The sequence below is a fragment of the Canis lupus genome, chromosome 33 (genome assembly GCF_048164855.1).
Source record: "Canis lupus baileyi chromosome 33, mCanLup2.hap1, whole genome shotgun sequence".
Classification (NCBI taxonomy): domain Eukaryota; kingdom Metazoa; phylum Chordata; class Mammalia; order Carnivora; family Canidae; genus Canis; species Canis lupus.
Window position 1 is genome coordinate 21,721,472 of NC_132870.1, and position 20,549 is coordinate 21,742,020.

The 20,549-nt window shown below is 47.0% G+C and overlaps 1 protein-coding gene across 2 annotated transcripts; it reads right to left on the minus strand.

Annotated features, from left to right (window-relative positions):
- Positions 1-250: 250 nt before the first annotated feature.
- On the minus strand, positions 251-20,151 carry C33H4orf54 (chromosome 33 C4orf54 homolog). 2 transcript variants are annotated; one of them, XR_012023287.1, is made up of 4 exons: positions 19,851-20,151; positions 13,509-18,993; positions 4,837-4,960; positions 251-599 (listed from the first exon to the last, which is right to left on the minus strand). XR_012023287.1 is itself a non-coding variant. In XM_072810319.1 (3 exons), the coding sequence occupies exon 2, from the start codon at positions 18,958-18,960 to the stop codon at positions 13,546-13,548; it is 5,415 nt and encodes a 1,804-aa protein (XP_072666420.1). In that variant the 5' UTR covers positions 18,961-18,993; positions 19,851-20,151; the 3' UTR covers positions 251-4,960; positions 13,509-13,545. The 2 variants fall into 2 exon arrangements, 1 of the variants encoding a protein (XP_072666420.1); XM_072810319.1 differs by having other exon boundaries at positions 251-4,960.
- Positions 20,152-20,549: the final 398 nt, after the last annotated feature.

The window sequence follows — 20,549 nt, forward strand, 5'->3', positions numbered from 1 at the left end:
GGGGAAATACTCTGGTACAGGGAAAGAGCCAGGCCAGCCTTCAATCCCTAGAACTGAAAGATAACAAATTTGTGTTGTCGTAAGCCACGACGTTTGTGGTGACCGCAGCAATCAGAAATTAATACAACCTGGACATGAACCATTATGATAGAGGATTTTAGTAAAGTGAGGGATTTCAATTAGAATAAAGAAGAAAATGAACATGTCCACAGTTTGTTTTTTGAGTTAAAATAGAGACAAACAATGCATGTTTTCTTCGCAGTTATTTTTACTGGAAAAACAACAACAAAACTTTTTTTTTTTTTTCAAAAGAGTCAAAATAAAAGACCATTACACAAGATTGCACAATCACTTACGAATGCCGCAGTTAAAGGTAAGTAGGCCAGTCTCACAGAGTCCTTGTCTAAGTGGTTTTCTCCATCTGCAATACATCGATAACGTAATTCTCAGAGCTGCTGAGCTGATTTCACAGTCCCGCTGGCCAAGCTCACTGTGTCTTGTAATTGAATCAGACCTCAGGTAGGAACTTTTCCACCAAGATTTCTGTCTTGAGAGCAGTTTTAATGTTCACATTCTTCCATTTACCTCTGGCTTTTTTCCTAGTCAGGGGTACAATTCGGCATTACCCAATGTCTTTCTCCATTTACCACACGATTTCCTCTCCTCTGCTTGGGACATAACTTCCACAGTCTTCACATTCTTTTCAACCACCACTGTCTTCACTATACGATAATATGACTTACACGTAAATATAGAAAACTACATTCTTAAAGAGGGAGAAAAAGGACCACCTGCTAGAAAACAGATCCGGGTAGGATAGGTAATTTCAGGGAGCCCCGACAAGGACTCTGCCAGTAACACTAGCTTGTAAAAAGCAATTATGAACCTTTAAAAAAAAAATCAAATCAAATGTGTAGTGTGTGTGTGTGTTATTCTGCACCATTTTGAATTCAATAGGAATAAATCTAATAATACGCTCTAGTTGCAACACGAAACAAGAATGTTAACAGCTTACAAACACTGCTGTGAACGTTCAGTTCTCTTCTGAGACATGGGGCATACAAATGAGTTCAATTTTCAGAATCATTCTCTGGGCCTTGTAGTCACACGTGCCACAGATGGATATGTTTTCTTTCCAGAGAATCAGAGTCTGCAATTCTGATTAGATTCAAGCTCAAGGTAACAGTTTAGCAAATGCTTCATGCTTTATTAATGATTTTATGCACCTGTGAGGTCTACTCAGGACCCAGAAGTGGTTAAGGATATAGAAACAGTCTCTGGAAAATATATCTCATATCTATCTATATATCTTAGAAATTATGAAAAAGCCTAACGTAGTTTATGAATTTGATTTTTATAAGTAGTTTTCTAAAACAAGCCTACACAAAATTTTTCCCCATCAACAGTACTGATAAAATACAGGGCACCTTTTTCTTTCAAGTATTTGGGTAAAATAGCATACCCTGAGAATTTGGGGTGCAAACCGACACCTTGTAAACTGTAGAATGAAACTCCTCAAGCACCACGTAGGAAAATGTATATACCATGATGGTTTTTAAACACAGAGACTATTACTGACTGCGTTTTCTTGTGCACATATATATATACTTATGAAATTATAGTCAATCTACTTAAGAATCAATACTGTCCTGCAGTCCAAAGTATTATTTCAGGTAGCATGAGCATTCAATTTGTAGCAAACACAGACTTTCATTTCTATGAAGTATGAAAATAATTAAAATGCATGAAGTCTCTTTAAGAGGCAAGAATGATGAAGTCAAATCTGAAATTAAGAAATTTATATCACTAGATATTTCCTAGTGTTATAAGGCTAAGTTTGAAATGTGTGTTAACATTTGAGATTTGTCATAAAGCTGTCAAAGTGTAATTTGGTTTAGCTTATTTCCTCAATGGTATATAGAGAGCCACATACACGCAAACGTATAAAGACATATACAGACATACAGAGAGCCCATATATTAAGTCACTAACTGCATATTTGGGCTTCATTCAACCCTGAGGGCAATTTCAGTGAGTGCTTTTAAGAAAATATATTCTGGGAGATTGAAGTTTTCATACTGGTTACAAATGTGTTCAGTTTTTCAGAAACAATGCAAATAAAGAGTATGTCAACCTTACCATTTAACCAACGGAGAAAGAGGAAATGGGTCAAGGTTTCTACAGACAATGCCCCATGGTTCCTCTGGAAAACTGATTCACACATGTAACCCTGAAAAGAAATGGCAAAAACCAGACTCTACAATTCTAGTTCGATTCCAGCTTGAGGCACTGTTTAGGAAATGCCTCATGCTTTATCAACAGTTTTATGTACATAAAACTTTATAAAAATGTAGTTCAGTAGCTAAAGGGACAGTGTTGGGTGATAGTTTTATGGATAAGAAGGCTTCATAGATTCTTGTTTTATTCCACCTATCTTTGGTTGAAACAGGAAGGACATAACCACTTCATTCAAATAGCAAGGCAATCTCAAGAAATAATAAAACACTGAAAATGAGGATTTAGATTGACCTCATGTCTTTAAAAATGTTCCTATCACTTGAGGTAGTAAATGGCCAGCAGCATTGGTTTGGTTTTTTTGGTTTGATGAGATAAAGAACCATAAAATTGTCAATAAACACTGGTATTCATAGAATATTATTTTTAAAGTTATTTTTTTAATCCCTTGGACATTTACTATGTACTTGATAACTTCTTAGAGGATGTGGCCTCTCTGGTGGAACCAACAAGTGAAAAGTTCTCTTTTCTTTCCTAGTTTCTGTACTAGTTTACCTAAGTTTGAGAACTTAAGGCTCAGATCTGCTGGTGATAAATAGTGATAAATAGCTTATGGGGTCCCCAGGTCCTTGGTAGCTAAGAACTCTACCACATTTTCTAGGGAAGGAGATATCTCTCTTTTTAAAGACCTTGCAAGCAGTTGACTACTCAATATGATCACTGATTATGATCACTCAATATGGGCATGATTAGCCTTTTCCTAAAAGTCACACATGGTTTTAAAATAGTCTTTGTCGATTCTGGTACTATCTCCACCCAAATCCTAGATCAGTTTTGCCAGATGTGTTCAAACACTTGAGAATTCATGGTGCTGCTTTGAGTATTACAGGTTTGAGATCTTTGAAATTGACTTTACCTTCTTTTTTCAATATTCAATGACCTCATGCCCAGCCAATCTCTGGATAATGAGGAGCAACTGGTGCTGTAAGAGAAGCTCTCCAGTGGTGAAAAATTAAGTCAATTCTAGGGCAGAGCTGCTGCTGTACCTGGGTAAGAAGACCTCTGTGGCCAAGGAATTACGCTTTTCCCAATATGGTACAAGAGCATCGTGTCTATGGCCAGGGACTGTTTTATATTTTATGCTTCATTTCATCACTTATCAGTGCATTGATTGAATTGTGACCAGGGCTGGCTATTCCTCCCTCAAACCTTTTCTTCTACCTAACAGTATTTCTTTTTAGAGCAAGATCCCTTTAAGGAAGATGCTAAAAGTGAAATTGAATTATTTTTCCTAAAGGAGTCTGAGATAGGAAGCCTAAGTACAAAGTAATGAGATTATATAAATCATATAAAAATTAGTCTCAGGTTTTTACTCATATCTTCAGTTATGAATAGCATAAAATGCTATGGCTTCAAGAAAAAATTTTAAATAGAAACCAAGACCAATGATCATCAAAATCTAAATTAAGGATCTAAAAAAATTTACCAGGATGCCTTATCTTTGAACAAGTCAATAGATAAGAGGAGATTCCTTAAAGAAAGCCTGGGAGAACCTTCAAGTTATTTTCTTTTAAAAGTAAGGACTATCTATTCCAAAGTATCGTTTGTTGGATATATGTCAACACACTTATTAATGATGACAATCTAAATATTTATCTGTTCAATCAGCTCTTCAAGATTCACTGTGAACACTCACTAAAATAACCTTCAGAATTGAGTTACGACTGAGGCAATATTGAAAGTCGCTGAAACATTCTGTGATTTGGATTCTTGACATCTCTTAAGCCCATAAGGAGCAAGTATGGCTGGGCTGGAGAGCATCAGAGCCACGGAATCAGTTTACATTCCACTCTACTGCCCCATACAGGCCACTCCTCAAACTCCAAACAATCTGTGAGAGAGGAGCATGCAACTATGCAGGAAGGGAATCACTAAAGAAGACCAAAAAAAGGCTATCCACTCATCATAAAGATCAGATTCCTGGAGGAAAATAGGCATGTTATACCTTTCTGAGACTAAGAACTTAACTTTAAACGCAATCGCTGGCTCTTTGCTATTTCAAGCCATTCTATCTTAAGGCAACAGATAGTGTCACGGCATTGTACAAATGGGAAAATCAAAACAAAGCCCAAGAGTCAAAGCCACTATCTTTCACAATCCCATTTGAAATCATGCTAAACCCAATAAAACATGTAGAACGGAACCAAGGGAATGACCAGGCTTGGCTGGTATATAATTCAAAATGTAGACCCACCATATTTAAAATCGAACATGTGTTACAGCTCTGGAAGCTAATCCTCACGTATTCTGAGAACCTCCAAGGAGATCTGTGATCCAGATTATTGATCTGCCGGTGTGGTTTACAACAGAACCAACCTCATTCTGCCGTATGTTTTGATTGAGCTTTGAAAACCCTTAAGGGATGGCTTGCCTAGTCACAGGGACAGGAGGGAAAGATGAAGAGAAAGCTTATATTCTGTTTTAAAGTATAAAAAGAACCCGCTTTACAGGGGAAAACTGCAACCATTCACTCAGCTTAGTAACACTAAAATAACACAAACTGTCTTTAACAGGGTTGTTCAGGAAAATATAGAAACTTACACACTTGGTTTATAAGAAGCAAAAACTAAGAATAACACATGTAGAGGAAGTTTTTCAGCTGAATTCTTAGTGCTGTTACAACGCAACCTTCAGATTACAGAATAGTCCATCTTCTGTCTTGCTCCTATAAACAAACATAGTCAAGGAAAAGATCATTAGTTCTAAAAGTAAATTTCACTTTTCAAGAAGCAAGGAAAATGTCAAGATACATTTTATTTGACTATTTGGCTAATTTCAACATTGATAATGAGGAAGTTCCCATCTCAAAATGTGTTTGGGAAATGTGTTTCTAAACGTACTTAGACATTATACTGACTTCAAGAAAGTGCCCAGAGTGGAACCTTTCTTTGAGACTTGAATTAAATCCAATCAACTGTTCAAAAATGATTTTATTTTTTATTTATTTATTTATTTTTTTAAAATGTGACTTTTTTTTGGTTGTCTTTTTTTTCTTTTTTTTTTTTTTTATTTATGATAGTCACAGAGAGAGAGAGAGGCAGAGACATAGGCAGAGGGAGAAACAGGCTCCATGCACCGGGAGCCCGACGTGGGACTCGATCTCAGGTCTCCAGGATCGCGCCCTTATCCAAAGGCAGGCACTAAACCGCTGCGCCACCCAGGGATCCCCTCAAAAATGACTTTAGAGTTAAATGTTTAGGTTCATTAAAATCATCCGTAGCAGAGATAAAAGTGTAATAGATATGTTCCTAAAACATCATGCAGAAATGATATTTAAGCTAAAGAGAAATATTTGAAATTTACCATGAGTTAGTGATCTCGTTGAAGAACTAAACTCTATACTGAGAATTCTTATAAGTGAATGAGCACTACTTAAGTTACAAAGAATTTCATACAGTGCATTTTGACTAAAATGAGATACATTGATTAGAGCCTTTAACTTAGTTAAATCCATTCTATCACAAGCATTGACAAATTCAAAAGCCTACTGAAAATGAGCCCTTTCTGCCAATCTTTCTATATATATACAGGATATCTACTAAAACTTTGCCTAAAAAAACATTTTTTTTAACATTTGGGAGTTGATATTTGAACACAATATTATGAAGACAGAAATAGAGTGGCCTACAGGTAAAATTTGTTAGGGATTAAGAAGACTCTGTCATGTGAAAAATAACCTCTGGGAAGTATCAAATAACAGCTATCTAATCAATTATATGCAATCAGAGTAGCTCGGCAAGGGATATTTTAATCCTGTCATCTAAAAATTGGCCTGCATTAAACATGTAAGAAAAAAAAAGTCTATAAGGATAATTATGATTATTGGGACACCTGGGTGGCTCAGTCCATTTAGTATCTGCCTTTGGTTGAGTTCATGATCCCAGGGCAGTGGGATTGAGCCTCCAGCCCCATGTGGGGCTCCTTGCTCAGTGGGAGCCTCCTTCTCCCTCTCCCTCTCCCCCTCCCCACCATGCTCTCTTTCAGGTATGCACACTCTTTCTCTCAAATAAATAAATAAAATCTTAAAAAAAAAGAATAATTATGATTTCATAGGTATATATCTCATGGTTTTGTTTGTTTGTTTGTTTTATTCTTTTGTATTTTATATTGAGGAATGACCTTCAAGATGAAAGGGGCTGTGGTAGGTTTGGAGACTTCTCATTTGCTAAATTTAAGTTTTTGAACCTTAAGACATATAAAGCATCAACAGGAAAAGAAAATAGAATTAGAAGGGGAGGAGAAGAAAATAGAAGACTTAGAAGAGTTATTTCAGATTCAGGGACCCAAGGATCTGACAACAAGTCAGGCTGACTCCATTATAAGGCAAGATTTTGCAAAGATGCCCTGAGCAGATGAGAAGGATACAGGGTGGTAGTGGGGGCGGGGAGGGTGCAGACAGTGGTGGGGAGCAGTGGGAAGCCTACTATAAGACAGTGAGAACAGTCTGAGAAATGAAGGAGAAATCTATTTATACAATCTATTGGGAACATTTTTAGGGATCCATGAACTGGATATCACCTTTTCATTCATTCACAGGACACTGGTTCTGCTTACATTAACTTCAGAGGAATTTGACTTGAAATTTTGAAAGTCATGAAGTTGCTCTGACTCCTATTAAGGAGAAAATAACAAAACCCACCAGTTTTGCCTATCAGAGGATCATGAAGAAGTCAGTAAAGATGAGAGGGATGACTATACTATGTCACCAGGCAGTTTGCCTGCATGACTTCCCATGATTATAGGATCAGAACACATGACAGAGTTCAGCAGGGATGCTTGGTCAGATTTTCCCTTGCTCCACACAGACCTGTGCCCAGACAGAGAGGAAAATCACTACATGCAGCTGGAAAGCTATATCCAGAGTTGTATGACATTCTGGAAGGCCTTGGTACTAGAGTATCCTGACCTATGGCCAACTGGCCTGCCCCAAGAGATAAGCCAGCTTGAAGGGGCCACAGGGCTCTGGGTATTGCCTTCAGTTTGGGGAAATATAAAGCACTCCCTGATGCTGCCCTGGAAATCTGCATAGATAAGGGCCACTCTTCTGCTCTGGGAGGGGCCCCTTCATGCCCCTGTTCTGAGGCATGCAGGAAGAGGTTCTAGTCTCCAAGGGAGATTGAACTCTATGTGCCATGAGCTGTTATGTCTTTTTTTAATTTTTTTTTTTAAGATTTTATTTATTTATTCATGAACGACACAGAGAAAGGCAGAGACATAGGCAGAGGGAGAAGCAGGCTCCCTGCGGGGAGCCTGATGTGGGACTCGATCCCAGGACCCCAGGATCACAACCTGAGCTGAAGGCAGACACTCAACCACTGAGTCACTCAGGCATCCCTGTAATGGTTTTATAAGTCAGTCTTCACAACACTCCTACCAGGTATTTCCATTTTACAGTTGAAGAGACCAAGGCCCAGAGAAGATACGTCGGTTGTCCAAAGTAATACAAGCATTTGAATTTGAGCCAGGGCTGCCCGACTGCAAGGGTGCACATACTTGGCCTTTAGTCCTTCAACTACAGTGTATGAACCCCATCCCCAGCCCTCCCACCCCCGCCCCCAGCCAATGGAGAGCCACAGCCACCCTGAGAAGTTCTGAACTGCCTTTTATTCTCTTCAAGGCATAAGATGTTCTAATAACCAAGGACAGCTAACTTTTATAATCAAGAGCAAAACACACATGGAGACTTAGTATATGCTAGATGTTGCCAGATTCAGGGTTAGTTTGTCACCTGATTCTCTTCCCCCTTTGCCTAGGTAAGGTAAGAGGACAATTCGCAACAGGAAACCAAGGCTTGGAGGCCAGAAAGAAAAGAAGCATGCGTACAGGGGTCTCCTGTGAGAGCATGGCCACAGAGCTTGAGGGCCTGGATTGCAGGTGATCTGATTGTCTGGGACAAGTGATCTTTCCATTTGTCAAAGATGAATGAAAAACAGTACCTACTTACTTTAAGAATCAAATGGCATGGTATTAAGTCTTGAAATATAATAAATTATGAATACACATTAGCTATTATTTTTCATTTATTGTTAAGTTTGTAGAAGGTAGAGAAGAAAATACAAAGGCTATCCAATCATGGAGAAAGGCACTCAAGAATAAGCTGGAGGGAAGCCACAGTCTCAAGAAAAAGGGGCAGCCCGGGTGGCTCAGCAGTTTAGTGCCGCCTTCAGCCCAGGGTGTGATCCTGGAGACCCGGGATTGAGTCCCATGTTGGGCACCCTGCATGGAGCCTGCTTCGCCCTCTGCCTGTGTCTCTGCCTCTTTCTCTCTCTCTCTGTGTCTTTCATGAATAAATGAATAAAATCATTTTTAAAAAAAGGAAGGAAAGATGAAAAAGACATCAGGAAGATAGTAAAATAAAAGAGCAGCTAGAGACAATAATGGAGAGAGGAAGCCACAACTGAGTTAGGGGAAAAAAACAGAAATAAGCAAATTGATTCAGGAATGTAATTATAGAATGAACTACAAATGAAATGTGGCACTTGCAGCCCCAAGTCCTGCCACCAGGTCTCTGCACAAAGGTACAAAGAATGTGCAGGTGAGGGAGCACCTGTCCTTTAGGCTGACCAGTGGGTGACAAAAAAAAAAAAAAAAAAAAAAGATGAGGATGGGGGAAGAAGCAAAGTGGAGCATCACACTAAGTCCACCAAAATCGAATGGGAAAATGGGAAAAGAGAGACCGTAAAAGGGAATGAAATCACCAAACAAAAACCAAAAATGCAGAAAATGGTAAAAATTAAATTCTCAAACCAACGGTAAGGGAAGAAAGGGGTGGGGAATGAGTGAGTAGGACAGACACCAGGAAGGAGGGCCACCAAAGAAGAATTGCCTGAGGGAGAAAAAGAGAAGGCGATAGGAAGAGCAGGTGAGAAACCAATGGGGAAGAGATTGTAGTTTAGGATCATTCTGGTTTTTAGTCCCAACTCTGCCCTCAGGGACACTGTGATACTTAAGGATCACTTAACCTCTCTCTGATTCCCAATTTCCTCCTCCAATTTTTTTTTTAAAGATTGTATTTATTTATTCTTGAGAATCACAGCCATAGGCTGAGGGAGAAGCAGGCTCTCTGCAGGGAGCCCTGTGTGGGACTTGATCCCAGGACCCCAGGATCACAACCTGAGCCAGAGGCAGACACTCAACCACTGAGCCACCCAGGTGCCCCTCCTCCTGCAATTTTAACCCAAGGGACAGGGTGTGATGATCTGAGGAGCCCTCAAGGGCCTCCTTAGAGCTCTACAAAAGTAGCTGCCCCTGTTTCCAACCCCCCTCTCTCTCCACTTCAGCTTCTGCTGTGTGTGGCTCCATTGAGGGGGTGGAAAGAAGCCGGAGGATGTGGAAGCAAGAAGAAAAGAGAGACCAAAGTGTAGGAGCCACGTAAAGTGCACTCAGAAATGAAAAGACAAATGGATCAAGTCCTCTAGGGGAAAAAAAAACAACAGACATCCAATGAAACAAAACAATTGCATGACTTTTTGTGACATAAGTGTGGTTGCCAATTAAAGTTTTCTTTTGTTTTCATTACCTATTTCTTTTATCTTTATGCCCCCATGAATGGCATTTGTGATCAAGTCTCAATAGAAGTTTTAAAGCAAAAATATGGCTTTCTAAGAGGATAGGCAGGAGAAAGCATGAGCGTGAATATGTCAGGGAGGGAAAAATAACAGCTCTGTGTGTCGGACGATAGAAAACTGAACCCAAAATAATCTCATCAGGAAAAGCATCAAAGATTCTGTAACGTTCAAACCAAAAGTCAACAAACAACAAAAGCCTAGAATAGAAAAGTTGTGACAGAAAAGGAGAATATGTGGAGTTTTGCAACTGGTGTGCCTAGGCACAGTGGTGTTTCTCGAGTAGGCTCCCCTTGTGACCACTGGCCACTCGGCCACTGGGTGAACTGCCTCCTCCATTTACCACAATGTGTGACATCATTACTAGGAAAGGATAAAGTAAATAATATTGCTAGTTATCTTCTTAGCTAGGCTGTGACATGACAAAGTGAGAAATGCTGCCACATTGACCAGAGGAAGGCGAGAAGCAAGAAAGACCCACCTGTGAAAGCAGAACCAAAGGGAAATTCATAACCTAATAATCAGAGAGAGATCATGGCAGCTGGTTCTGCTCAGATATACACAGGGGGAGAAAGCAAAGCTCCCTGTTACAATGTGTAGCTAAAAATAGACAATGAAATTATTATTTGAGCTGGAAGGAATCTTAAAGGTTAAGACAGGACTTGAATCCTGGTCTCGCAGTTCTGCGTGAACGGGTCTGTCCTCCAGCTGGAGTGCAGGCTCTCGGCCTGTGGGACCATACCAAGTCACATGGGTGTTGACAGCCTCACGGCAGAGTACACTGTGGCTGGTGGAGCGTAAACAGGTAATTCATGTTCTTTGGATGAATGAGGGAATGAGTGTGTTCTGTTCAAACATTCATTTTATACAAATGTCCGGAGAGGCACAGAGTAGAGTCCAGGTGTCCTGGCTGCCAATACCAAGCTCATTATGTTTCTTTGCCATCCTTCCTTTGTTCTAGGCCTCCGACCTATGAGGGCACAGTGTGTGGGGCACAAAGAGCCCCTTCTGCAGGTCCTGGCTTATCTCATTCCCTGGGATCTCCGCAAAGCCATTCCATTCTAAGCCGTAGTTTTCTTCTCTGTGAAATATTGTGATTGGATCAAATCACTGGTGTGACTTCTTAGTTGAAAAGGGCACACAAACTCCTACTCTATCTCAAGGAAAATCTCTGAAGTCAGTTTGGGTTTTATAGGAAATCTTGAACTGAAGCCAGCTTCCAAGACTTCTCATCCCAACCATCCATATGAGCATCCATTGATCAATGAGTGTGTTTAGTGTAATTTTTTAAAACATATCTGCGCAATATTTACAATTTTTGTCATATAGGACAAAGAACCGCACACTTCTTTTTTATGTATCTGACTTTCTCTGGAAAGCAGCATAGAACTTTCAGGAAGGTAAGTTTTGAAGGATTCTAGTTAGTTATCTGAGTTTGGATATTAGAGTTTTGTCTGTATACAAAATGCTAATTGTTAGTTCCTAACTAGTCTTCTTCACTTGAGAAGCCAGCTTCTGCACTTCTATCTTTAGGGCTGTGGACTAAAATAAAAGAGTGTACTTTCAAAAGGGAAAAACTTAAAAAAAATTACCGTTCAAATCTCGAACACTAAAAATTTGGATTTATATCTGTGTCTGATGGAAACAACTCCATGCCTAATCTCTCCAGACTCAGCAGATGGGAGAAAAGCCAAACGCAGCTGCTAGAGGGACACCAGGCAAGCGTGTGCCCGGTTGCTCCCTCCTCTGTGCCCTGTCCTCTCTTCCCCTTGCTTCTGCACCTCCAGGGCTCACACAAAGGCCTCACAGGATTAGCTGCCCCAAAATAGCTTTAGGTAAACATACCACCTGTCCAGAAGATTAAAACATTTTTGCTTAGAGGCTACTCTTTTCTTTCTGCAGAACTAAGTGTCTAATTCTGAGCCTCTTCCATATGCATACTGGATTTTTTACATTGAATAAAAGATGTAATAAATTTGCCTTTAATCCCCACACTCCCTCTTTGTGATTATCATACACTGTCTGTTGCAATCTCTTAGAAAGGAAGAATTCCAATTATCTATTTCTAGAGTGCAAGGAAAATGAGGCTTGTGCTCTCACCTGAACTTTTAGAGAAAGACCCAAGGATTTTTGAACAGTGACCGAAAGTCTAGAAGTCTAATAAACACAGCGCATAGTAACAGTCCCTGAAATTGAAAAAGGTTTCCTACTTTGCAATATACTATTATGTCATCTGACATTCAGGTAAATTGTGAGGAGTGGATATTATTGACACATGAGTGTCATGAGTGCTAGAGAGTTTGCATGTCCAAGAACACATGGCTGGTGAGGAGAGCAGGCTGTGTTTCTAATTCAAAGCTCCCACTTCCCTAATTTAAGGCTCTGCCATTGCACAAAGAAACGATGTTCTTCTGTTCCTTTTCAGTTCAGAAAAGAGAAAAATGGTTTATTCCTTTCATACAGGCAGAGAAAGGGTTTCTTTCCTCTCCATCTCCCTTCTTGGTTCAGCACGATCTTGCCAAAAAGTGAAAGTCCTAGAAGCGTCCATGGTGCCAACATATTCTATCTAAGCTGAAGAGAACAGGGGGGGAAATGAGAGGGCAAATTTGTCCGTACGCTGCGGGCACCTTTGTGATCCTATCTGAAGGCCCCCTTGTCTTATTGTGTATTTGACCTGAAGTTTCCTGGTTCAGACAAGCCAAACTCACTTCTTTTCATGTTCCATGGACTGTATTTACAGCAAGGATTCTGGTCTGTGAATGTGGATTAATTAGGGTGTTAGGAATCTATTTTATTTGATTTCGTTCAAAGGGGGCAAGTGTAGGTTGATTATTTTCCAAAGGGTGAGAATGCAGATATGAAAAGGAGTGTCTTAAACAGGGATCAGCAGCCGAACACAGTGGACATGGTCTGCTCAGCAGCCCATCCAAGGAGCCATTGCAGCTGGAGGACCGCCCCCTTTTCAGTGTGTGTGTGTGTGTGCGTGTAAGTGTGTGTGTATGTGTGTGTGTGTGTGTGTAAGGTATATTAAACTATATTGAACTCGCCCTAGGAAAAAGTACTCTAATTATCCAGAAACAGAAAAACAAGAACTTAAAAAAACATAGTCCCTTTGTGTAAGAAATGTCAAAAGACAGAAGAAGTGGCCGAGGGAGAGAAGGCTTTCTACAAAATTTTAGAAAACCTCCTAACAAGAAAATGCCAGCGTGATTCTCCCTCCTTGTGAGGTGGAATTAGATTAACGGTGTTCCCAGTGATCCCTCGGGATATTCAGGCCTTCTGTCACTGGGGCTGCCAGGAGTAGAGTGAAGCTCACTGCACCAAATCCAGACCGGGTTTTCAGCTCATTCCCTGCCAACCTTCACCAAAGGCTAACCTGAGGAATCCAAGGTTCACTTCCCTCCTACTTGCTGGCTGGTGAGAAAAAAATACTCAGGCAGTTTGAAAAGGTCAATGGGGGAAAGGCTGAGGAGTGGGAAGAAGAGGAAACTTGGTAAGAAATTAGCTCCTTAATCATTGGGATGGGGTTTTGTTCTGTTCTTCCAAAATGCCCCTTTCTACAGACAGTCTCTTCCGCCACTGCAAACACAAAGCAATAGGATTGCTCTTAATCCCTTGAAACTGATTATCAAAGTAAAATTCACTCACCAGCAGCTGCTCCATTCTGCTTTCTGGTGACTGCTCATCATCTGTGTTCTACCACAAAGCTCATGGTGGTGCCGTCAAAGGAGGGGGGGGCTATGATCCTTGGCCCCAGGGGTTGCGAAGTGATGCTGATGACAGGCTTGCCGTGCAGCTGGGCGAAGCCTTTGGCCCCCACGAGCTGGGATGTGGCTGCTGGGGCCGAGGAGGAAGAGGAGGCAGGAGACTGACCAGAGGCCATGAAGTATGGGGCCTCAGTGAATGTCGCAGCTGCCTCTTTGCTGGGGGGCTCTGCCGCCATGGAGGAGAGCTCGCCAGCCCCTGGAGTGTGAGCAATTGGCGTGGGCTGCAGGGCACTGGTGGGCAGCACCGTGGGCAGAAACCCAGGGTAGATCATGTAGGTGGGTCCATAGGCCCCAGGACTCAGGGCCAAGGGAGGCACAGGGAGGGACATGGGAGCCACAGCCTGCTGCTGGGAGGTCATGGGCACGTCCACATACTGCCCTGTCTCAGGGTCAAAAAGTCTTCGGGTCATGGGCTGTACTGGCGTGTCCACCAGATAGTACTGGCCGGTCGTCACATCCAGGAGCATCTTGCGCTGGGTCTGCTGGGGCTGCGGCTGCTGGAAGGGGTCTGCAGGGACGGGGGCTGGGGCTGCCGGTGCTGGGGCAGGCATGCTGGGTGGGGAGAAGCAGAGGACCTGGGGCTGAGCTCCCTGCAGGGTGAACGGCAGTGGCTGCTGATGGTAGATGGCAGTGGGCAGATGCTCAGGGCTCTGTGGCCCTGCGGGGGCAGCTACTGTCTCCCTGGGGTTGTCCGGTTTGGTACGCCAAGCTGGCCGGCTGGCTCCACTGACCTGAGAACCTTTGGGACTGCTGGGGACCTGACTGCGGGCACTCAGAGGGGGCAAGCTGCAGAGAGTGGCCCCTGAGGAGGCTGGGGGCCCCTCCCTCCCAGCCCCGGGCCTGCCAGGAAGCTCTCCGGCTGCAGAGCTTCCTTTGAGAGGGATGGACAGGTAATTCTCACAGTCACTATTGTTCTTTTCCAAATTGCTGCCGTTTTTCCTATTGGTCACCTCCTCGGGAGGTGGCCGCGTGGCCGGAGAGATCTTGAGGGACCGGAGTCCCTGTGATTTGATGCCCTTGGCTGCTGAAGGACTCTCTGGAGAAGGCCCTTGGGGGAACTTGCCAGCGACACCCCCAGTTTTCTGGGTGCTGCTGGCACTCACTGTGAACACGCTGCGGTTACTGGGGAGTGGTGGGAGGGGCTGCAGGGGCTGGGTTCTCTCCACGTCCTTGTGGACTGGGGGGATATAGAGGGATCGAGGCCTTTCCCTGGCCAGGTTCTCAAAGGCAGCCGCCCGGGCAGACACGCTGTCCGCGCTCGGGTTGGAGTTTCTCCGCTGCAGACGTTCCCCGGGGCCCCCGCGCAGCACCACACCGCCCTTGTTTCCCGGGCCCCGCTCCTCTGGCTCACCCAGTCGTCTGGCCAGCTTGTCTGGGTCCCCCTCAGCACCCGAAGCCCCTTCCCTCTCCTCGCTGGCAATGAGCGACAGGACATGGCTGTCCATCATCATGGGCAAGGGGTCACTTTTGCGCTTCCACTCATTCCTGTTGAAGCTGTACAGCTCTTCCATGGACCTCACGGCGGCAGTCAGCTTCTCCAGGGCATTCCGAGATGGCTTGGAGGCTTTCCCTTCCTCCTTGACCTCCTCCTCCTTGGCCTTCTCTGGGGTCTTCTGGGCAGAAGCCTTAGAGACGATCTTGAGCACAGGCAGGTAGGAGCCCTGCTCAGGCTTATTGGGGGCGATGGTGGCCACGGGCAGTCTGCCCGACGCCCTGTGAACCAAGACTGTCCCTTCGGGTGAGGACGAATTCAAGAACCTGCCGCTGCCACCTCTGCCCACGTTCTCCCTCGGCTCTCGGTCCATGCTATCTTTGCTATCTTCTCTCTGGTTCACCACCGCCTGGCACGTAATCACTATGGGGGAAAGGGATCTGGATCCGCCCCCCGCAGCAGCCAGCTGCCTGGGTTTGGGCCCGGTCAGCCCCTGCTCTGGGGTGACACTGCCCTTGTCGCTGCTGTCCCCCGACCCTTTGATTAGCTTCCTGACATCTCTCACCTGGTGGAGGGGGCCTTGGGCCTTGGACTTGTCTCTGACGTCTCTCACCTGGAACTGGGGCACTTTTTCCAGGTTGTCTCCCCGGAAGAGCTTCTGCTGCTGCGCCCTGCTGTTGTCCTCGACGGTCTTGAAGAGGTTAGAGGCGCTGCCACCGGCCAGCTTGGGCGTGAGCAATTTGGCAATGTTGAAGTCGGAGCTTGGCTGCTGCACACTCCCCAGGCGGATCTTGATTTCGGGAGCCTTGGGCCGGATCACCGCGGTGGAGGCGGCTTGGGCAGCGGGGTACTTGGTAGCCTGCTTCCCCGGCTGCTTGTCCTTGGGGGTCTGCTGGATGTTGGGGACGAAGAGGCGCGACATGATGGTGGACTTGCTGGCAGAGATCTCTCCGAGATCCGCCCTCCAGTCGCCCCCTTTGGGAAGCTTCAGCTTCCCGACGGGGGCTTTCTCTTCCCTCTTCTCGGCCTCCTTCTCCTTCCAGGACCGGAATGCGCTGTTCTGACTACGGAGGAAGATGCCTTTGACCGTCTCTGATGCACTCTTTTTAATCTCACAGACTTCTTCGGTGTGTCCGTCCGCGAAATTTCGGCAGGAGACCGCATGGCTCTCCCGCGGAGCGCTGGCTTTGAACACGGGCGATTTGGGCTCGGCCGCGGGGCCCTCCGCGCCTGCATCGGACGCGCTGACCACCGTGTACTCGGAGCCCGCCTCGGAGTGGCGGGAACTCTGCCTCTGCAGGCCCCGCTCCCGCTGCTGCCTGTCCCCCCGCGCCGGGCCCTCCGGCTCCTTGCAGGTGCCGGAGAGGTTATGCTGGGATGTGTCCGTGACTTCCCCCCTCTCCATCTTGAACTCGTGTTCCCGCTGCATCTTCTTGGAGATGACATTCTTGAGCAGACTGGAAGCAAACTTGGACTTCTTCTGGGGGCCGTCGGCGCGGGAGGCAGGCTTGCTGCTCTCAGAGGCCTCGGAGCCATCGTCCGTGTACACCGAGCCGGGGCCCTTGCCGGAGACTCTGGCGGTCCTGCAGGGCCCCGTGGCCGAGCTGGCTTTGCTCTCGCTGCGAAAATTCAGGGGCTCGAGGAGGGTGACCACGCGGGAGCCCGTCTGGACCTGCTTCTGGAAGCACAGGGGCGTCTCCACGTGTTTGATCTCCCCCTCGACTTTGCTGACCACGAACTCCAAGGCTTTGGTCTGGGACTTCTTGGCCTGGATGTAGAGCTGGTCTGCGGCGGTCCTGGCCCCGCCGCCCTTCCTCAGACCTGCGGCCACCGAGGCCGCACTGCTCCGGAGGAGGCTCTGCTCCACCCGGGCTCCAACACCTCCGCATTTCAAGTCCAGGAAGGTCGACCACCGCCCGAAGCCGACTTCGGAGAGTGTGGAGGACTCCCGGGAGCTGATGTTCAGGGCCTCAAAGTAGGGGTAGGCAAGGCTCCGGAAGGCCCGGGAGGTCAGGTTGCGCACCTCCTTGTCCGCATCGTCCAGTTCACTTACGGCACTGGAGGCCCCGCTGGAGTAGTCCACCAGCTCCTTCGCCCGGATGGCCCCGCACCGGGTTTGCAGGCGAGCAGGGACAGCGATGAATTTCTTTGCATGGTCCTGAGCCACGGCTGCAGCCGGGTCTTGCTTCAGTGAACTTGAATTGTGTTCAGCAGCTGTAGAGACGCGGAGGCTCATGTCGCCTTCATGCTTGGCAGCATAAATAATGTTTTGCTTTGCACGCACGTTGCTAGGCTCATTTATAGCCCGGGAAGTCGGTTTGATTGATAGGAGGATCTGGCTTGCTGCACTCCCACAGCTGCTTGCGGCGGTGGCGGCGGCTGCCCGGGAAGCTGCCTCCGGGGGCTCCAGCAAGGGCTCACTCGGACTGGCAGTGCCAGGCCCAGCGGGTGGGGGCGTGGGGTCACTGTCAGAGGGGCCGCTGCCCACTTCCGTGCTGCTGGTGTGGCGACCGCTGCTGTCCGCGCCGGGGCGGGCGGGGTCACTGCTGGTGGGGCTCGGAGTCTGGGTGGCATTGGTGCTGGGAGTGGTGCTGAGGTAGCAGCTGTTGTCGTCGTCCTCCTCCTCCTCCTCCGTCGGGGTGGTGACGTCCCCTGGGGTCTCGTCGCTGCCACCAAAGGAAGCGTAGTCCACGAATGAGTAGATCACGTTGTTGTCCTCGAAGTCCCAGCGGGAGGCCAGTCCCACATCAAAATCCATGTCCTGCTCCACCTCACTCAGCTGGATCTCGTGGGTGGTGATGTAGTGAGCCTCCTCATTCCTGGGGGGGTCCCTGCTGCCCTGCGACTTGGCGATAATGTCCCTACACTCTGTGCCATCTCCCCCTCCTCCCCCCCCTCTTCCTGCCCCTCCTCCTCCTCCCCCTCCTCCTCCTCCCCTGGGCTGGCAGCTCACTGCGCTCTCACCACTGTCACTCTCAAAGCCTAAAGACGAAGACGAGGTGGCCAGGCCCCCTGTGGACGTGGTGGTGTCATCCGTCTTGGAAAGGCCACCTTCTGCTTTGTCCACTGGGGAAGAGGAGGAGGAGGAGGACGAGGAGAAGTTGCGGCCGCCGGCCGTGCCGGGGAGCTGGCATCTGGAGAGTTCCGAGGAGGCAGGCTTCTTCGGGGGGGCCGGAGCCCGGCTCTCTTGACCGCTGGGTTCATCCTGGGCTTCCTCCCTGCGACCCCCCGGGGCGCCCTGCTCCGCGGGGCGGTGCTCCGGGGCGGGTCTCGGGGTGCGGGGACTGTGCCCCCGGGCCGCGGCGGAAGCGCACATCTCCACGTATTTGGCTTCTGGCTGGGAGGAGGCCGCTGGCCCGGGGCCGGGTGGTGGCCGCAGCTGCTGCCGCCGCGGCTCCTGGCTGTCCCGAGCCGCGCTCACCCGGCCGCCCCCCTCGCTCAGTCGGGCCCGGGGACCCCGCTCAGGGGTGGCGGCTTCCATCCTGGGCCCGCGCCTGAGGTGCAGCGACAGGAAGAGGCAGCGGGAGGCGGCGGGGCCGGGCCCGAGGGGCTGCAGAGTGGCCCTAGGCAGGCCCCCACGTGCCCCGACTGCGCCCAGGGCTGGAGGCACCCCGGCGCGCGCGGCCACCACCTGCCAGCTCTTCAGCCCCGGTGGCGGTGGCGGGGCCGGGACGAGCCTGAGGGAGGTGGGAAGGCTCCCGGATGCAGTGGCAGAGGTGGCCGGGGGCCCGGGGGCTGCTGCTCGGGCCGAGACCGTGGCCAGCTTCCCGCGGCTGAGCTGCTCCGTGCAGTTGTCTGCCTGGCACCGTCGGCGGCCGCGAGGAGTCTGAATGCCATCGGCCACGGAAGGAGCAGCATCTGCAGGTCGACCCAGGGACTTCCAGAAATGAAAGGAAAGCATGTGCTGTTTCTTGTGAAGCCTGTCGTCCCTTTCCTGGATGGGGCGAGAGTGGGTCACGTCATTCCAGAAATATTTTTAGTGTCTATTCCCTAGTCATACTGAAACCGCACTTGAGGGTAGAGAGAAGAGGCTCTGAACAGACAAGGTGGAGGGTGGAGGGTGGAGGGTGGAGGGGGGCATGGGGGTTCTCACTCAAATCAACCACATGCCCTGCGGAATCTCGTAGAGAGAGGTCGAGCAGGTATGAAAGGTTTCTTTACTCGCTGCCATCATTCACTCCCACGTCTGATCGAATGGGTTCTCCCCCTTGTTCTTAAATAAAATCCAAATTCTGCAGTGCGTTTCAAACGAATTCAGGACAATCCAGAAAGATTTCAAAATCTCTCCTGGGCATATGGTAGGCTTTACGCTTGCCTCAAAAATCTCTGCATTTTCTTTTTCCTTCATCTCAAATCAGATGAGATCTGGTAATAAAACTTTTCGGAGGAATAAAATATTCCATCCCCTTTTCTCCAAAGTTACACTCTATAAAACGCAATCTGTCTCAAAATAGAATCCCTTCTAGGATCCTTACCGTATTGACTGGAAGTATGAAGGGGCAATTTTCAAAGACTTCAGACGTAACACTTTAAATAAACTTTTACATAGAGTCACTAAAAAGGAGCACATGGGGTCAAAATGAACACTACTTCAAATCCCTACAGTATCCAATCGATCTCAAAAAAAGAAGAAGAAGAAAAGTTCCGTAAACTTCTAAAACTGTGGCAAGACCATAAACCTTCAATTAAATATAGCCTGAGCTGCAGCCTCATGATTCGGTTTCGCTGGCTGAGTTCCAGACCTGCAGGGCGTGGAGTCAAAAGGCACAAAAGAACAACGAATACACTTACCCTTCATGAGTACAGTGCAGCTTGGAGGGAGGTTCAGAGAGGAAATGTGACCCGCTGGCATGCCCCATGGACACGAAGCCAAAGTCCTAGTTCACTGGCTCCGAGGTACATCCATTTCAGATAATTTAGTAGTTATGCAAGTGAACTTGCCAGGCACCCCACGATGGGGGTTCTGTGCTGGCCACCCTCAGAACAGGTCCTTGGGTGCTATCAGTGGAGAACCACGACACTTGGTTTTGGTGAGATCTGGCCCTCACCACCTGCCAGGCCCAGTTTCACCACTATACATAGTCTATGTGTCACTTATGCCGACTGAATAAAGCACTATTTTAAACATCCACATTTGTGGGGAACAAAAATAACATCATCACCCATCCCCTTCCAACATGAATGCCACCCCCGCACAGAAAAATGTTCCTTCCTCTGGATAGGCGTGGGGTAGGTATGGAGTGGGAGCCCCTAACGACTGAAGAGTTTACCTTCCCCTACTCAAGATACAGAGAGTACAGGCCTGCCATTCTCCGCATGACAATTTGCTTCTGCCCGCATCATCGCCTTTAAAAACATGGCATAAGGAAAGACTGGAAATATCAAGTATCATAGTATGTGTATAAAGCCAGAGCGCTAGGTGGAGAGTAAAAGCAAAAAGGAAACAGAAAGAAACAGATAGAGGGAAAGCAATGGGATGAAAGAACAAGA